General features: G+C 40.1%; 1 protein-coding gene across 1 annotated transcript; it reads left to right on the plus strand.

Annotated features, from left to right (window-relative positions):
* The first annotated feature begins 11,580 nt into the window (after nt 1–11,580).
* Nucleotides 11,581–14,505, plus strand: LOC120516942. Its single transcript, XM_039738983.1, has 3 exons — nt 11,581–11,626; nt 11,745–11,964; nt 13,455–14,505. The coding sequence occupies exons 1-3, from the start codon at nt 11,581–11,583 to the stop codon at nt 13,855–13,857; spliced, it is 669 nt and encodes a 222-aa protein (XP_039594917.1). The 3' UTR covers nt 13,858–14,505.
* Nucleotides 14,506–16,874: the final 2,369 nt, after the last annotated feature.

Consider the following 16,874-nt stretch of genomic DNA (forward strand, 5'->3'; position numbering starts at 1 on the left):
GCCAAAAAAGAGATTTAACTGACTCTGAAAAGTCAAAAATTGTAAAAAGTCTTTCAGAGGGATGCAGCACTTTTGGAATTGCTAAGATATTGGTGTGTGATCACAGAACCATCAAACATTTTGTTGCAAATAGTCAACAGGGTCGCAAGAAACGTGTTGAGAACAAAAGACGCAAATTAGCTGCCAAAGATTTGAGAAGAATCAAACGTGAAGCTACCAGGAACCCATTATCCTCCAGTACTTTCATATTCCAGAGCTGCAACCTACCTGGAGTGCCCAGAAGTACAAGGTGTTCAGTGCTCAAAGACATGGCCAAGGTAAGGAGGGCTGAAACCCAACCACCACTGAACAAGAAACATAAGTTGAAACGTCAAAACTGGGCCAAGAAATATCTGAAGACAGATTTTTTTCAAAGGTTTTATGGACCGATGAGATGAGAGTGACTCTTGATGGACCAGATGGATGGACCTGTGGATCAGTAATGGGCACAGAGCTCCACTCCAACGTGGAGGTGGGGTACTGGTATGAGCTGGTATTTTTAAAGATGAGCTAGTTGGACCTTTTGCATTGAAGATGAACTCAAAATCAACTCCCAAACCTACTGCCAGTTTTTGAAGACACTTTCTTCAAACAGTGATACAGGAAAAGACCATGATTTTTATGCAGGCCAATGCTCCATCACTTGCATCGAAGTTCTCCACTGCGTGGCCAGCCAGTAAAGGCCTTAAAGATGAAGGAATAATGACATGGCCCATCTTCCTCATCTGACCTAAACCCTATCGAGAACTTGTGGGCACTTCTTAAACGCTAGATTTACGGGGGAGAAAAACAATACACCTCTCTGAAGAGTGTCTGGGAGGCTGTAGTCACTGCTCCACAAAAAGCTGATCGTCAACAGATCAAGAAACTGACAGACTCCATGAATGGAAAGGCTTATGACTGTTATTGGAAAGAAGGGTGGCTATATTGGTCATTGATTGATTGATTTTTTTTTGAAATGTCAGAGATGTTTATTTGTAAATTTTGAGGTGTTTGTTTATTATTCTCACTATAACAGATGAAAATAAACAAGTGAGATGGGAAAATTTTCATTTTCCTTTAGTTGCATAATAAATCTGCACACTAATAGTTGCCTAATAATTGTGCACATATGTATTCCCCTGATGATGTTCACACTCACATTTCCGTTGTGAAACATTCAGGTTTCAGGTTTATTAACATTTTGGATTGACTGATAGCACTGTGTTTGTTCCATATTAAAATTAATCCTCAAAAATACAACTTGCCTAATAATTCTGCACTCCCTGTATATATATATATCTCTATATATATCTCTATATATATATATATATCTATCTATATCTATATATATGATGTATAGCTATATAGATACAGTGGTACCTTGGTATATGTCCTTAATCCGTTCCAGATCCTTTGACTTATACCAAACAGGACGTAAAGAAATAAGAAATAAAGGGAAAAGGAGTAATCCATTCCCATGAAAAAAAAATCCTATTGTTATTGGCATATTATACATTGATGGGGTTGTATAAAATAATTTAAAAACTGTTTAATACTAAAATACATAGATAACAACGTAAGTACATTAAAATGAAAAGAAAAAGAGTTAATTAGCAGCAAAAACAGGCTACCAATTAAGAAAAGGGTTAGAATGAAAACCTGCAGCCACTGCGGCCCTCCAGCACTGGAGTTTGAGACCACTGGTTTATAGGGGTCATTGTCACATATGCAGAATAAAGGGAAAATTTTCCTTGCCTGGGCCAATCAACAAGCGACATGATGCCTCTCTTTGGCCGCCATTATCTACTTCGCCTCCACACTTCTGTTTCAGTTACCTGCAAAATGTCACAATGTTCAGAAGTTAGAATGAACATTTACATGAAGTATGAATAAAATTATGGAAGAAACTTTGGGTAATATGATACCATATACATATCATTCGTTGCTTCCTTATCTAACAGATTCAAAAAGTACTCGGGCCCCTTCACTTTCTATATTTTGTCATGCTGCAGGAAGTCTTATGCTAAAATCATTCAAATTAATTTTTCCTCCACCTCAGTAAACACTCAACACCCCAGAGTAGTGAAACTAAGTTTTGTTTTTGTAGAATATTTTGTATTAACTATAAAACCCTCGATATCTCATGGACACACAAGTCCTCAGACCCTTTACTCATTAAAACCCCTTTGTCAGCGATTCCAGCCTGCAGTCCTCGTAGCTCTGACACGACAAGCTTTACGCCCCTGGATTTGCTGAATTTCCTCTCAAGCTCCATCAGGTTGGACGGAGACCGTCAGTGGACCGCCGTTTCCAGGTTTCTCCAGAGATGTTCCATGGGGTTCAACTCCAGGCTCTGGCTGGGCTGCGTCAAGAAAATTGCCAGGGTTGTCCGTAAGCCACACCTGTGCTGTCTTTGCCTTGTTCTGTTGGAAGACAATCCTTCAGACTACCTTGAGATTCGGAGAGTTGCAAAGCAGGTTTTATTTGAGGATTATCTCCATACTTTGCTCAGTTCAGTTTAAACTTTTCCTGTCAAAGCATGATGCTGCCATTATCACCGGAATGGTGCTGCACAGGTGATGAGCATTGCCTGGTGTTCATAGGACATGATGCTAATCTTGGTTTCATCAGACCAGACAGTCTTCTTTCTCACAGTCTGAAAGTCCTTTAGGTGGCTTTTTGAAAATTCCATGCGTCAGGCCTCTCTGTCATAAAGCTCAGATCGGTGGAGTGTTATAGTGGTCTGTTGTCCTTCTGGAAGTTTCTCCCATCTCCATACAGGTTTACTGGAGCACAACCAGAGTGACCGTCAAGTTCTTTCTCATCTCTCTTCCCATGGGCCCCTCTCCCCCAGTCGCTAATCTTGGCCACCTCTAGTAAGAGTCCTGGTTGTTCCAAACCTCTTCCGCGTAAGAGTTATGGAGGCCACCGTGCTTTCGGGAACCTTGTGTTGTTTTTTTTTTTGAAGCTTTCTCCCTGATCTGAGCCTCAACACAATCCTTTGTCCAGCCTCCGCAGACAAGTCCTTCAATCTCACGGCTTGATTTCTGTTCAACTGTAGGACATTCTACAGAGAGGTGTGAGCCTTTACTAATCAGTCCAAACAACTAAACTGATCACAAGTGGACTCCTAACAAGGTGGAGGAACATCTCAATGATCAGTAGATCAGGATACACCAGAGCCAAATTTCAGGTTTCATAGCAAAGAGGTCTGAACACTTGTGTTATTGTGATATTTCAAAATTTTAATAAATTTGCACAATTATTCTAAAGTCCCGTGTTCACTTTGTCAATCTGGGATATTTAGTGTTGTTTGATGAGGGGAGAAAAAATGAATTGTGATTTTAGCACAAGGATGGAATATAATAAAATGTGAAGGGGTCTGAATAGCAATAGAAGCTTCCACAAGCCCACTGGGCCCGTCTCCCAAGTCAACACACTCATGGAAATCGCCTTCATTTCACACTGCATCACCACCTCCAGCTGCTCATACCAGTTGGTCCACGTCAGCAGCATTCAGACCTCCTCTGTTAGGAGTTTCTTCAGTCTGGTTATTTGCATTGTCCCCACAAGGCTTGACATGAATAACAACTATTCTTTACATTTAAATGGCACTTCTGTCACTACTCAAAGCGCTTTACTGAATGATGCCACAGCAACCAAAAAAGAGCCAGGACGCTCCCCACATGTTAGATGTTAGGTGGTGACAGATAGTTAGCCAATTAGAGACCGGGAATGATTAGGGGGCCAGAATGACTAGGCCATGGTGGGCAATTTAAACAGGATCCCCTCCCTTTGAAATATTCCCATTTTTTTGCTTTACAGCCTTACATGAAAACAGCTTTACTTGCTCAATGCAACCTCTAACATCCAAGTGAAAGATCTCACAGCTACAGCTCAGAAGAATTAGAAAAAAAATCACAAACAAGACCTACTGAGATTAATAAAGGATCACCCCCCAATGTCAATGTCATTTTGTTGACCCACCTTTTCCTTTAATGACCGCCTTGAGTCTGTTGAGATTCTTCTTTATCAGCTTTGCAGATCTAGATTGAGTAATATTTGCCCCCCACTCTTCTTTACAGTTTAACCGTTAAAGTTCGGTCAAGGGCGACACGGTGGTAGCGCTGCTGCCTCTCAGTAAAGGGACCCAGGTTTGCATGTTCTCCCCATGTCTGCGTGGGTTTCCTCCCACAGTCCAAGGCTTGGTGATCCTAAATTGTCCCTAGTGTGTGCCCTGCCGTGGGTTGGCACCCTTCCCGGGATTGGTTCCTGCCTTGTGCCCTGTGTTGGCTGGAATTGGCTCCAGCAGACCCCCCGTGACCCTGTGTTCAGATTCCGCAGGTTGGAAAATGGATGGATGGAAGTTCGGTCAAATCGGATGGTGAGCGTTGATGGTCTGCTATCTTCACGTCTTCCGCAGATTTTTCAATGGGATTTAGGACTGGGCCACACGAGAACATTCATTTTTTTCTCCTTCAGCCACTGTGTGGTCAATTTTGTTGTGTGCTTAGGGTCGTTGTCATGTTGAAAGGTGAACATTCTGCCCATCTTCAACTTTCTGCCAGAGGGTAGCAGGTGTTCCTCAAGAATTTGACCGTATTGTACCCCATCCATTTTTCCTTCTACCCTAACGAGAGCCCCAGGCCCCCATAACAGGATGCTGCCACCTCCATGCTTTACTGTAGGTATGGTGTGCTGTGGATGGTGAGCTGCATTGGTGTACCGTTTGGTACTGAGGCCAAATACAGGTGCTGGTCATAAAATGAGAATATCATGACAAAGTTTATTTATTTCAGTAATTCCATTCAAAAAGTGAAACTTGTATATTAGATTCATTCATTACACACAGACTGATGTATTTCAAATGTTTATTTCTTTTAATTTTGATGATTATAACTGACAACTAATGAAAGTTCCAAATTCAGTATCTCGGAAAATTAGAATATCAATTAAGACCAATGCAAAAAAAGGATTTTTAGAAATGTTGGCCAACTGAAAGGTATGAACATGAAAAGTATGAGCATGTACAGCACTCAATATTTAGTTGGGGCTCCTTTGGCCTGGATTACTGCAGCAATGCGGCGTGGCATGGAGTCGATCAGTCTGTGGCACTGCTCAGGTGTTATGAGAGCCCATGTTGCTCTGATAGTGGCCTTCAGCTCTTCTGAATTGTTGGGTCTGGCGTATTTCATCTTCCTCTTCACAATACCCCATAGGTCAGGCGAGTTTGCTGGCCAATCAAGAACAGGGATACCATGGTCCTTAAACCAGGTACTGGTAGCTTTGGCACTGTGTGCAGGTGCCAGGTCCTGTTGGAAAATGAAATCTGCATCTCCATAAAGTTCGTCAGCAGCAGGAAGCATGAAGTGCTCTAAAACTTCCTGGTAGACGGCTGCGTTGACCTTGGACCTCAGAAAACACAATGGACCAACACCAGCAGATGACATGGCACCCCAAACCATCACTGACTGTGGAAACTTTACACTGGACCTCAAGCAACGTGGATTCTGTGCCTCTCCTCTCTTCCTCCAGACTCTGGGACCTTGATTTCCAAAGGAAATGCAAAATTTACTTTCATCAGAGAACATAACTTTGGACCACTCAGCAGCAGTTTTGTCTTTAGTCCAGGCGAGACGCTTCTGACGATGTTGCTTGTTCAACAGTGGCTTCACACGAGGAATGTGACAGCTGAAGCCCATACCTTGCATACGTCTGTGCCTGGTGGTTCTTGAAGCACTGACTCCAGCTGCAGTCCACTCTTTGTGAATCTCCCCCACAGTTTTGTTTCACAATCCTCTCCAGGGTACCAGCGGTTATCCCTATTGCTTGTACACTTTTTTTCTACCACATCTTGTCCTTCCCTTCGCCTCTCTATTAATGTGCTTGGACACAGAGCTCTGTGAACAGCCAGCCTCTTTAGCAATGACCTTTTGTGTCTTGCCCTCCTTGTGCAAGGTGTCAATGGCCGTCTTTTGGACAACTGTCAAGTCCACAGTCTTCTTCATGATTGTGTAGCCTACAGAACTAGACTGAGAGACCATTTAAAGGCTTTTGAGTTAATTAGCTGATTAGAGTGTGGCACCAGGTGTCTTCAATATTGAACCTTTTCACAATATTCTAATTTTCAGAGATACTGAATTTGGGACTTTCATTAGTTGTCAGTTATAATCATCAAAATTAAAAGAAATAAACATTTGAAATACATCAGTCTGTGTGTAATGAATGAATCTAATATACAAGTTTCACTTTTTGAATGGAATTACTGAAATAAATCAACTTTGTCATGATATTCTCATTTTATGACCAGCACCTGTAGATCAATTTTGGTCTCACCTGACCATAAAACCTTTTTTCCACTTGACATCAGAATCTTCAAGATGCATTCTGGCAAAGCTCAAACAAGCCTTAATGTGGCCTTTCTTGAGAAGTGGCTTTTTCCTTGAGACCCTCCCAAACAAGCCACAATTGTGGAGCGCTTGTCAAATTGTTGTCACATGCACACCATTAATGACCTCTCTTTGCCATCAAATCTTGTAATTCCTTCAAAGTGGCCATTGGCCTCTCGGTAGCCTCTCTTACCAGTTTCCTCATTGCTCTTCCATCCAGGTTGGAGGGACGGCGAGATCAAGGGAGGGTCCTAGTTGTACCAAACACTTGCCACTTCTTTATGATGGACTTTACTGAGCTCCTTGGGACTGATAAAGCCTTTGAGATGTTTTTGTCTCCATCTCCTGCCTTATGTCTGTCCACAACTCTGTCCTCGAGATCTTTTGAAAGTGGCTTGTCACCCACAGTCAGTTGTTTGCTGTCAGTTGCCTACCAAGCAAGGGAATGAATGGACTAGGAACAGCTTCACTAATCACACTCATTACAACTGATCACAGGTGGGAGGAAGCCACTAACCGCAATGGAAATGGTGGGCGCTTACACATGATTGAGTTTTTTTGATCCTTTATTAATCTCAGGATTTCTTACTTTTATTTTTTAAAACTTTTCTGAACTGTAGGTGTGATATCTTTCACTTGGATGTTATAGATTGTACCGAGTAAGTAAAGCTGGAAAAAATATTAGTTTGTGTGTTTTCATTTAAGGCTGTAAATCAAAAAAATGGGAATATTTCAAAGGGGGGGGGGATTCTTTTCTATACCCGCTGTCCTGTTTAAATTACCCACTATGGCCTAGTCATTCTGGCCCCCTAATCATCCCTGGTCTCTAACTGGCTAACTATCTGTCACCACTTCTTTTCTATACCCACTGTAGCTCCATATACGCAAATCATTCAACTTAAAATTATATACTGAGCGCATCGCTCTTGATTAAAATTGTCGAAAATGTTTCCAGGGCAAGAACCAAACTGCGTACATTGCAATCGAGCTCCAGCCTCATTGGGTCACATGTTTTGGGCGCCGTGCGCCAAAGTTACCTCATTCTGGACCAAAATTTTTTAAATGCCTTTCAGAGAGCCTTGGTGTGACAATCCCTCCTAACCCACTAACAGCTGTGTTTGGTGGGCTCACAGAGGGGCTTAAGGTGGAGAAGGACAAACAAACTGTAATTGCCTTTACTTCACTATTGGCACGTAGACTTATTTTTCTCAACTGGAAGAATCCTAATTCACCTCTTTTAAGTCAGTGGATAACTGATGTTATAACCTATATGAAACTAGAAAAAAAAATCACATTCTCACTTAGAGGATCTGTACAAAACCTGGCAGGATCCAAGCAGAAACATTTTAGAATAAGCATTTAAATCAAGGGGCGGCATGGTGGAGCAGTGGGTAGTGCTTCCCGGGTTCTCCGTGTCTGCGTGGGTTTCCTCCCACAGTTCAAAGACATGCAGGTTAGGTGGACTGGCGATCCTAAATTGTCCCAAGTGTGTGCCCTGTGGTGGCCTGGCGCCCTGCCTGGGGTTTGTTTCCTGCCTTGTGCCCTGTATTGGCTGGGATTGGCTCCAGCAGACCCCCCGTGACCCTGTAGGTAGGATATAGCGGGTTGGATAATGGATGGATGGACGGATTTAAATCGAGGAAGCACATTCTCTTCTCTTTTTTTATTTACTTATTTTTTCTTACTATTAAAGTTTTATTCTGCTGGATCTCTTTATCAGGGATGGAGGTTGATTTGTTTCAAGCCTAGTTTAGTAAAACTTCACTTGCTTGAATGGAATGTTATTTGATTTTAATAAATTCAATATAAAAAAAAAAATAAACAGGACATCAGGAGACCCCCCTTATTTTTTATGAAGAATGCCCATGTATCTTTAATGACCACCTCGATTTTACATCTCATCTGAAGGATGGTGCCATGTTTACTCTGCTCTGGGGCACTGGGACCCAAATTGAGACCACAGGGTAAGTGCCCCCTACTGGCCTCACCAACACCTCTTCTAGCTGCAACTCAATCTTTTCCTGTTTGGTCTCCTCATCGACAAGCACTGGACATTTCTTTCACCTCTTGGTGTGCTCTGATCTGCCACCCTGATGCAAAGACATAGGACTGGCAGACCCCCACAGCAATAATTAAACTGATATGGCATCCAGAAAACCAAAAAAAAAAGTTTGGGATGTAAAAATAGAACCACAATCCCCAGACAGGCCACCAAAATCTTGTGAATTCTAGAAGTAACTGAGACCTCCAGAGCTTTGAATGACTATGAAGGGCTACACTTCATCAAGAAGGATAGGATTTGAAGGCAAAGATTAACCCAATAATGCAAAAATACTTCTCTCCACCTACCTGATCAACTAAATAGAAAACCACAGGAGAAACGGATTAAAACCAAATTATATTATCACAATAACACAAAACACCCCCCCCACCACCACCACCAAAATAAACAAGAAAACAAACACACCAGCACCAAAGTGTATTTACAGAGTCCCAAACTAATCAAGTACAGCAAGATCAGATGTAAATGAAGAATATTTGCAGATGATGGTGATTAGCATTTCTCTGACAAACCAGCTTCCCAAAAATAAATAAAGCAGTCCTACCAACAAATCTCGAAGTTTGTATGAATCAGAGGCGCACCTCCTGCAGAGGGTCAGCAACGCTGGACAGGCAAGTTGACGACATTCACTCCACTGGCCTTCCCTGGTGCTGCAGAACTGGATCTGCTGGTACTGAAGTACTGATTTCAGGCCGGGAATTCTTCCTTATTATAAATAAAAGTTGAACAAAAAAGCGTCCCCAACAACAATCCCCATGGATTTACATAGGGTAACTCATAAACAAGCAAACAAACAAACAATGACCACAAAGCACCACTGCATCCCACAATTCCCTGCTTCCGATAGATAGATATGAAAGGCACTATTTGATAGATAGATAGATAGATAGATAGATAGATAGATAGATAGATAGATAGATAGATAGATAGATAGATAGATAGATAGATAGATAGATAGATAGATAGATAGATAGATAGATAGATAGATAGATAGATAGATAGATAGATAGATAGATAGATAGATAGATAGATAGATAGATAGATAGACTTTATTAATCCCAAGGGGAAATTCACATAATCCAGCAGCAGTATACTGATATTATGTAAATCTACTTCAGTTTAACAGAAAACAAATTACCTTTTAATATTTTACCTGTTAAAATAATTTTGAAAATTTGAGTTTGTGGGACCCAGGAAAAGATTAATCCAGTTTCTATTACTTTAAAGAGAAAAAATTGTCTTGGAACTCGAACGGGGTTCTGGAACGGATTAAGTTCAGATTCTAAGGCATCACTGTATATGGTTCACTTTTAAAAATGTCTAGCAGCTAGCATCCAAGCATAGAGAACTAGTAGGGATGGCACCGATTTTAACTTTCTATATGTGTCAGTGTTCCAGATCTTCCTACTGCCCTGCACCCAATGCGGCTGGGGTAGGCCGCAGACTTCACTACTGTAGGCTAAACCAAATTAAGCAATAATGGATGGATGGATGGATTGATGGATATTTTGTAACAGTTTGGGGAAGCAGGAAATAAGAAAAGCAGCAGCACTAAGCCAACAAGAGGAAGCGGTCTCGGTAGGCAGACTCTTATTCAAATACGCAGCGTTAAGAACTGGAAAGACCCCCATGTTCTCCTCAATACAATTTTTTTTTTTTTTTTTGTCTGTGGGACCAAATTTACAAGCTTCATTTTCATATGCATGTCTTTATTTAACCAACATGAATTTTCATTTTTTGTTTTAAATTCTAAAGTATGGTGCACCACCATTTTAACATCTCTCACTGTGAGGCACTGCCTCCCATGAAGCGCCGTGATCCTTTTACAAAGACTTCCTGAATTCTAGGAAAGCAGTATTAGTCGTTTGCCCGAGATTATGGGTTTTAAATGACAAGTGTTGGTTTAGTGTTTTAGGATGTGATTTGCTGGTAACTATTGTTTGCTACGTCTTGTGTTTCATTTTTTGGTCTTAGCATTTCGGCTCCAGCTGAATAAATGTGCTCTAGAGTAAACAATTCCTGGCAATTCCTCATTTTTAATAGGAATTCTCAGTCTATATAGAAACCTGTCTCTGTTAGGTTCTCTCTCAAAAAACCAAGTGCATCTTCTGGTCTGTCGCTAATAACATCTAGCAGTTGCCTGCTCTCATTTTGTCAGTGGGCTGTTCAAACAGTGCAGTTGGAAATTCAAATGCAGGCAGAGAGCATCTGTGCTGCGCTGTAGCCTGTGAAAGGACACGCTGATAGGCCGGAGAATTAATGTGAGCACTGAAATACAAAGAAATGAAAAATGAAACCCAAGACATAATCGGAGACAGGCAAAAGTCAAAACTATGAGACCAAACGAAGAACATCATGCCGATTCAAACAGTGAAAAAAGTAGCAGGAATCCATTGGATCACTGCGGACCAGAACTGCAATTTGTTAGAATATATATATATATATATATATATATATATATATATATATATATATATATATATATATATATATATTATGTACATACAGTACAGTGCCTTACAGATGACTTAAGCTCCTTTAAAGATTGCATAATTCCAAATGATTCTTATATATTGTCGCAAGTGCGAGTAGGAGGAAGTTGTATGGACCAAGCGAAGGTAATTCTAGCCAGGCCAGGGGTGGCAGGGTACACTAAACCTTCTCCGGTTATCTCTGCAGACCAGCCACCAGGAAAACCTGACTCGGTATCGAAGGCGTCACTTCCGGTTGGTTCCGGCCTAGAGTGGCGTCAGAAGGTGGTGACCTCCGGTTCCCCTACGTCACTTCTGGTCTGATCACTTAAAACTGCCATCTTTCCAAACCTTCACCAGTTCATGTCTGGACTCCAACAGAGACACAGCTCTCTAGAAAACAAGCCCATTGCAGCCAGGGATAATATACGGATGGCTGCCCCAAACCTTTTAAGTGTGTCGAGTCTGATCCGTTCGTAACATTCTGTTTCAAATTGCCTTTATTGGCAATTTACCTGCACAGAACATTTAAAACTAGTAACCATTAGACCTAAGATAGGCTTGCGAAGTCATAAATCTTTAGCCATTTCATGACAGTCTCTTGACATTTGCAATATGGTGACAGGCAGCAGAATGCATGTGCACTTTTGCCAAGTTCTACGTGTACAGCACCTTGCTCCCTCGTGAATATCACTGCATGGATGGAGGATTAGTCACTCTCTTCTCCAATTCCTTTTACAGGATACTTTGACAGCCCCTGAAAAGAAAATACTTTGAAATGATGCAATATAACTCAAATAGATAATGGAAAATACTTAAGAAGCACAAGTCCAGTCAGGAGTTCAGTTTTACAGACAGCATTTGAACTCAAGACAGTGGAAAAAGAAAACAAGATTGTTCATAATGACTTTATCCAGTTTAAAACTGCTGGCTGTGAAGTGAAGGAGCACAATCTGGGAAGAAAGGAATTTTATCATGCTGAGTGGACTGACCTAGTGCTGGAGAGAAGACATCAAGATAAGTGTGTACTACAATATGCAACTTTTAGGGGCAGCTTTTATACATTTGTCAACATTAGAAAGTGAATAACTTTTCTAAATGTTATATTTACTAAAGAAGAATCTTGGGGAAATACAGGCAATAGTCTTAGGAAACAATGAGTTTCTCTCACCAGTAAATATTATGTGGACATACAGTAGATAATTTTGAAGTCACATTTGCTGCTATGAACTCTAAGTATGACATTGTCAAACACAGCACTGAGAAAAGGTTCAGCTATACAAAATGCTATTGAGTGTGCCAACCGGTGGTCCTACTGCAACAGCCTGGAGTTTCACACATCTTTAAAGAGCAGGTGCGACAAATGTATAAAATGGGATTGTACTTCTGCAATAGGTAGACATATTCTTGAAGCGAAAAAAGCGACAGTGAGTTGGATTTGGCATAAACAGTGATGAGGTGACTTCACAAATAATAATTGTTAACAGGTTCATTCTGTAGAGAAAAGCCAAGCAAAATGATACCTTTTATTGGCTAACTAAAAGATTACAATATGCAAGCTTTGAGGCAACTCAGGCCCCTTCTTCAGGCAAAATGTCATACAGAAACTGAAGTTTTATATCCACACACTAGGACAAGAAACAACAATGGTAAATTTTTAAATGAAAACTCTTAAATGTAAAAAATTAATAGGTTCATTCAGGCTAAGATTAATTTAACAGGAGATAGAAGAACAATGTATGGTCAAGACCTTTAGATAAGATAACTGTCCAACAAAGTCCTTTGAAGTTTGTGATGAGTTTTTCAAAACAATGCAGATCTGTAGTCGGGTTGTCTGTGTCAGTCTGAGAGATGCAAACAGTCTTCATATCTGGCTATAAAACTCTTGTCTCTGTTCAAGCCATGCTGTAATGTATTAAATTTTAACATGAGCTTAACTTCCCATTCTTTTCTCTCTTGCTGCGTTTTGAAGTTGCCCATAAGAACTGTGACTTTAAAGTCCCTCTCACAGTGTCCATGGCTGTTGAAGTGGGCGCTACAGGAACATCTGTGTTGCCATGAACCTATTAATATTTCACATTTAAGAGTTTTCATTTAAAAATTTACCATTGTTGTTTCTTGTCCTAGTGTGTGGATATAAAACTCCAGTTTCTGTATGACATCTTGCCTGAAGAAGGGGCCTGAGTTGCCTCGAAAGCTTGCATATTGTAATCTTTTTAGTTAGCCAATAAAAGGTGTCATTTTGCTTGGCTTTTCTCTACATTCATAAACGGCTAACACGGTACAACAACCTAGTACTACAGGTTCATTCTGAAAAAAGGAGCTGAAGGCTTTAGGTAGCAATTTGCTTATTTTTATTATCATAATGAATTTTGATATTTAAGAAGGGTTCTACATGAAATATTTATGCATAACCTGATGGTCAAGCCTAGAACAATGTTTGATGAGTTTTGTTCTTATTCCGCAATCCTTAAAATGAAATTAACTAACTATCTCTATACATTTCTTTAGGATCAGCCTTTCTGAACACAACATCTGTCAAAAGGAGACATATGACAAGAGGCACATGACATATTTCCTAATCCAGAGATCTCCTTATCTGTGGATGAAGCTTGGGTTCCTTGGACAGAAGATGGCCACATTTAAACTCCCTTACAAAGACGTTCTACCCGTTCAAATGTTTGTGCCTAGGAAGTTTATTCAGGACACAAGTAATTCTGTAAGAGGAATGAGGTCACAAGAGCTGAAAAACACCATGGAGCCTGGAACAAGTTCAAGCCAAAATGAAGGGGTGACGTCAGAAATGAAGAAGAGAATTCCAGAGCAGACACAGCCGTGCCAGAAGGAGTTCAGGGCTGCCAGTTTAGTGTCTCCACCTAATGTCCTGCTGCACTCTGAAGCCTTAAGAATTTAAACTTGGAGCCAGTGCTTCACTTTGGTGCTCTGGATATTAGGAAACCGTTAATTATTACAGATGTGTGTTCTCCACCATTTAGGCATGAAATTTAAATTCTGTTAACTAATTTACAAGCTTCCAGGTAGTTGGGAGAAACTAATTAAATTTCTGACTTGCATGCCTTATGTTTAGGATTTGCATGTTCTCTCATCATGTCTGCATATGCTATCTTCCACAGCCGAGAGACATTAAGACGATATTAAATTGACATTCTTTTGAGTGCATGTGAGTAAATACACTGCAATGCACTGGCACAATGGAATATTCCTACATTGTGCCTATACAAGACAGGCCACTTTACATCGTGACCCTAAACCTAAACGTCACGGTGTAAAGAGGATGGATGAATATACAGGTGTCCCTAGTAATTTTATATTACTACTAGCGATTGAATCGGGCTACAAATTCTATGTTTGTGAAATCCATACTTTCTCTTCAAAGAATTGTTTTTCTAAGTCCTTGAAATGATTTTGTTATCATGGCACCGATTTGTGCTTAAAATAGACCTTTTCGACCGATGTGATGAAGAGGTGCCTGTTTAAACGGGGCTGCGAGATGTGAACTCAGCTCTTTGGCGCACCTCATTTGATTTTTTCCGGCAATCAAATTTTCAAAACAAACCGTATTTTACAGCTCTAATCAGAGTCGGAGTAATAATTATGTTGGCGTGGTCATTTTAGATCCGAGATCGGCTAAAATTTAAACAATGACCATTGTTAATACCCAGCCATCATTACACAGTTTGCCAATAGATGTCAGGACGGATGCAAAAACCGAACTGCCCAAAGATAGATTTCGACGTACCAAGAAAATGGCGATACGTTCTAAATTACTTACGGTTCCAGAGCTGTAAAAGGGTTTAAGTCACTCGACGATGTTAGTCCTGGAAAGTACGCCCCACCAAACCAACGTTCCAAAAACCAACCGAACTTACTGTTATCTGCTCGAACCAACACCGACTTACTATACTCGGCCGTCCAGTGGCATCACTGAAGCATTCGAACAGTCTTAGCCAATCATGTAATACTGCGTCTGTGTTTGCCACGTTATGTTCTAACTACAGACGCAGAGTCCTATTGCATGGTTCTAACTTGTATTGAGTCGAGGTATTGAAGTGAACACCATACATACGGGGTAGTGACGCGAACACCATACATACGGATAGTCTCAAATTATATAAAAGGATAAATTAAAGGATGCAGATACATTACCAATGTAGAGGACTGTAAATGTCATGAAATTGAGCAGCTTCTATAGAACACTTCACAGATTAAAGAAGTCTCTGAAATACAGGATTATCATGCATTGAGACAGCAGATGAGTGCCTCTGTCTGAAAATGTGTACTGCAGTGGTTCCATGCGTTTAATACATGGTGAACCACAGGAAAGTTGGAAATTGAGGATAGTTAATCACCAAATTTAATCTTCCATTGACACACTTTTCCTTTTATTTACAAATGAGATACTTCATCAAAAACAACTTAAGGCCCTGTCACATTACACAGGTTTTTCAGCGATTTTCGGCTGTAGATATGGGGCATGTTACTGTGTCCACCGGTAGTGTACTCTGACGTACTAAGCAACTCACCTGGACAAAATCAAACATATTTGATTTTTTCTAATGTCATAGGGCTAGGCTCTGTGTGTGTGTGACAGCAGATAACCAATGAAAGCTCACACAGAAGTACAATGCTTATAATGCAGCAACAAGCAATAAGGAATGGAGGTGTTTTAGACCTCCCAAACAGAAGAGATGTCTGATGTCTTGTTTTTTTATATACCACAATAGAATGGGGGAAAAAAAAAAGAGTGAAGATTACAGCTGAACTCTCCAAACCTGTAAACCCTATGAAATATAAAAATATTATAACAAACAACTCTAAAACACACACACACAAGAATTACAAAAACTAAAGCAAAAACTTTGCTAATGAAATGTGGCAAGCATAGCATAATTCAGTTAAAAAAAGTGTTCATTGGCCACATATATTTTGCCCAAAACTTTCTGACATGTATATTGGTTGGTGATTATTTCAAGAGTCTGCATTGCTAGGTCATGTGTTTTGGGAATGTCCTAAAAGCCGACAAATTCTGGTTAAAAATGTTTGCACCGCTTTTGGAAAGCCTTTGACCTAAACTCACACACATTTGAAGTAATCACAATATTTGGAATAATGTCAGATGGGATAACATCTGTTGAAATACTTTATACCACACAACTTTAACAGAGACAGTAGGACAGAGTTAGAGAAGATGAAGCCAAGAAGGTGGGAAATGATCACATGGATGGTAGCAGCAGCAGATGAAAAGAGAGGAGGGCACCGTGAGGTGCAAAAGCGTAGAGTGTAGAAAAAGATGGAAGAAACAAGAAACCCTGGTTAACCAAAAATTACGGTTGTTAAGTTAACTGCTTATTTGTTCGCATACAAACACACTTTTTTTGTTCTTCTGTTGTAATAAACAATCATATTTCTTTTACATAAGTTATCTGAGCTTGGCACTACTTAATGTAACATGCAGATTCTCTGTGAAAGATGTTTAACTAATGTAAACAAACAATATTATGATTTAAATAAAATTCTAAATATTCAATGAAGACTTTTTCTGAATATTTTTTGGTGGCCAATGAGATTATGACTTAAACTTCTACAGATATTCAAATAGGAATACTAGGATTTTTTTTTTTAATTAATGTCTACCACAACTATTAAAACAAGGCAAATCCATCAACATCCCTTTGCACACCCTGAGTGACAAACTTTAAAAATGAGTGTCAACACTCTGTTACCAAGGGTGGAGGTGATTTGATTGCGACAGAACGACTCTTAGGAAACAAAACAAGCAAGTGAGACATTAGGACAACAACTATGACTAAGTGACAATTAGAACAGCAACTAATTACATTGTGATTTATGTGCATTTATTTCTATATCAAGTTTCTCAATTTAAATGTATATACAGCTGTACAATGTAAA

Source organism: Polypterus senegalus, chromosome 16, assembly GCF_016835505.1.
Source record: "Polypterus senegalus isolate Bchr_013 chromosome 16, ASM1683550v1, whole genome shotgun sequence".
NCBI lineage: Eukaryota > Metazoa > Chordata > Cladistia > Polypteriformes > Polypteridae > Polypterus > Polypterus senegalus.

Coding starts and splice junctions, on each gene's coding strand:
- LOC120516942 (XM_039738983.1), top strand. CDS start 11,581: ATGTGCACTTTTGCCAAGTTCTACGTGTACAGCACCTTGCTCCCTC. Junction 11,627..11,744: donor GTACAGCACCTTGCTCCCTC/GTGAATATCACT, acceptor TAACTCAAATAG/ATAATGGAAAATACTTAAGA. Junction 11,965..13,454: donor GAGAGAAGACATCAAGATAA/GTGTGTACTACA, acceptor ACATTTCTTTAG/GATCAGCCTTTCTGAACACA.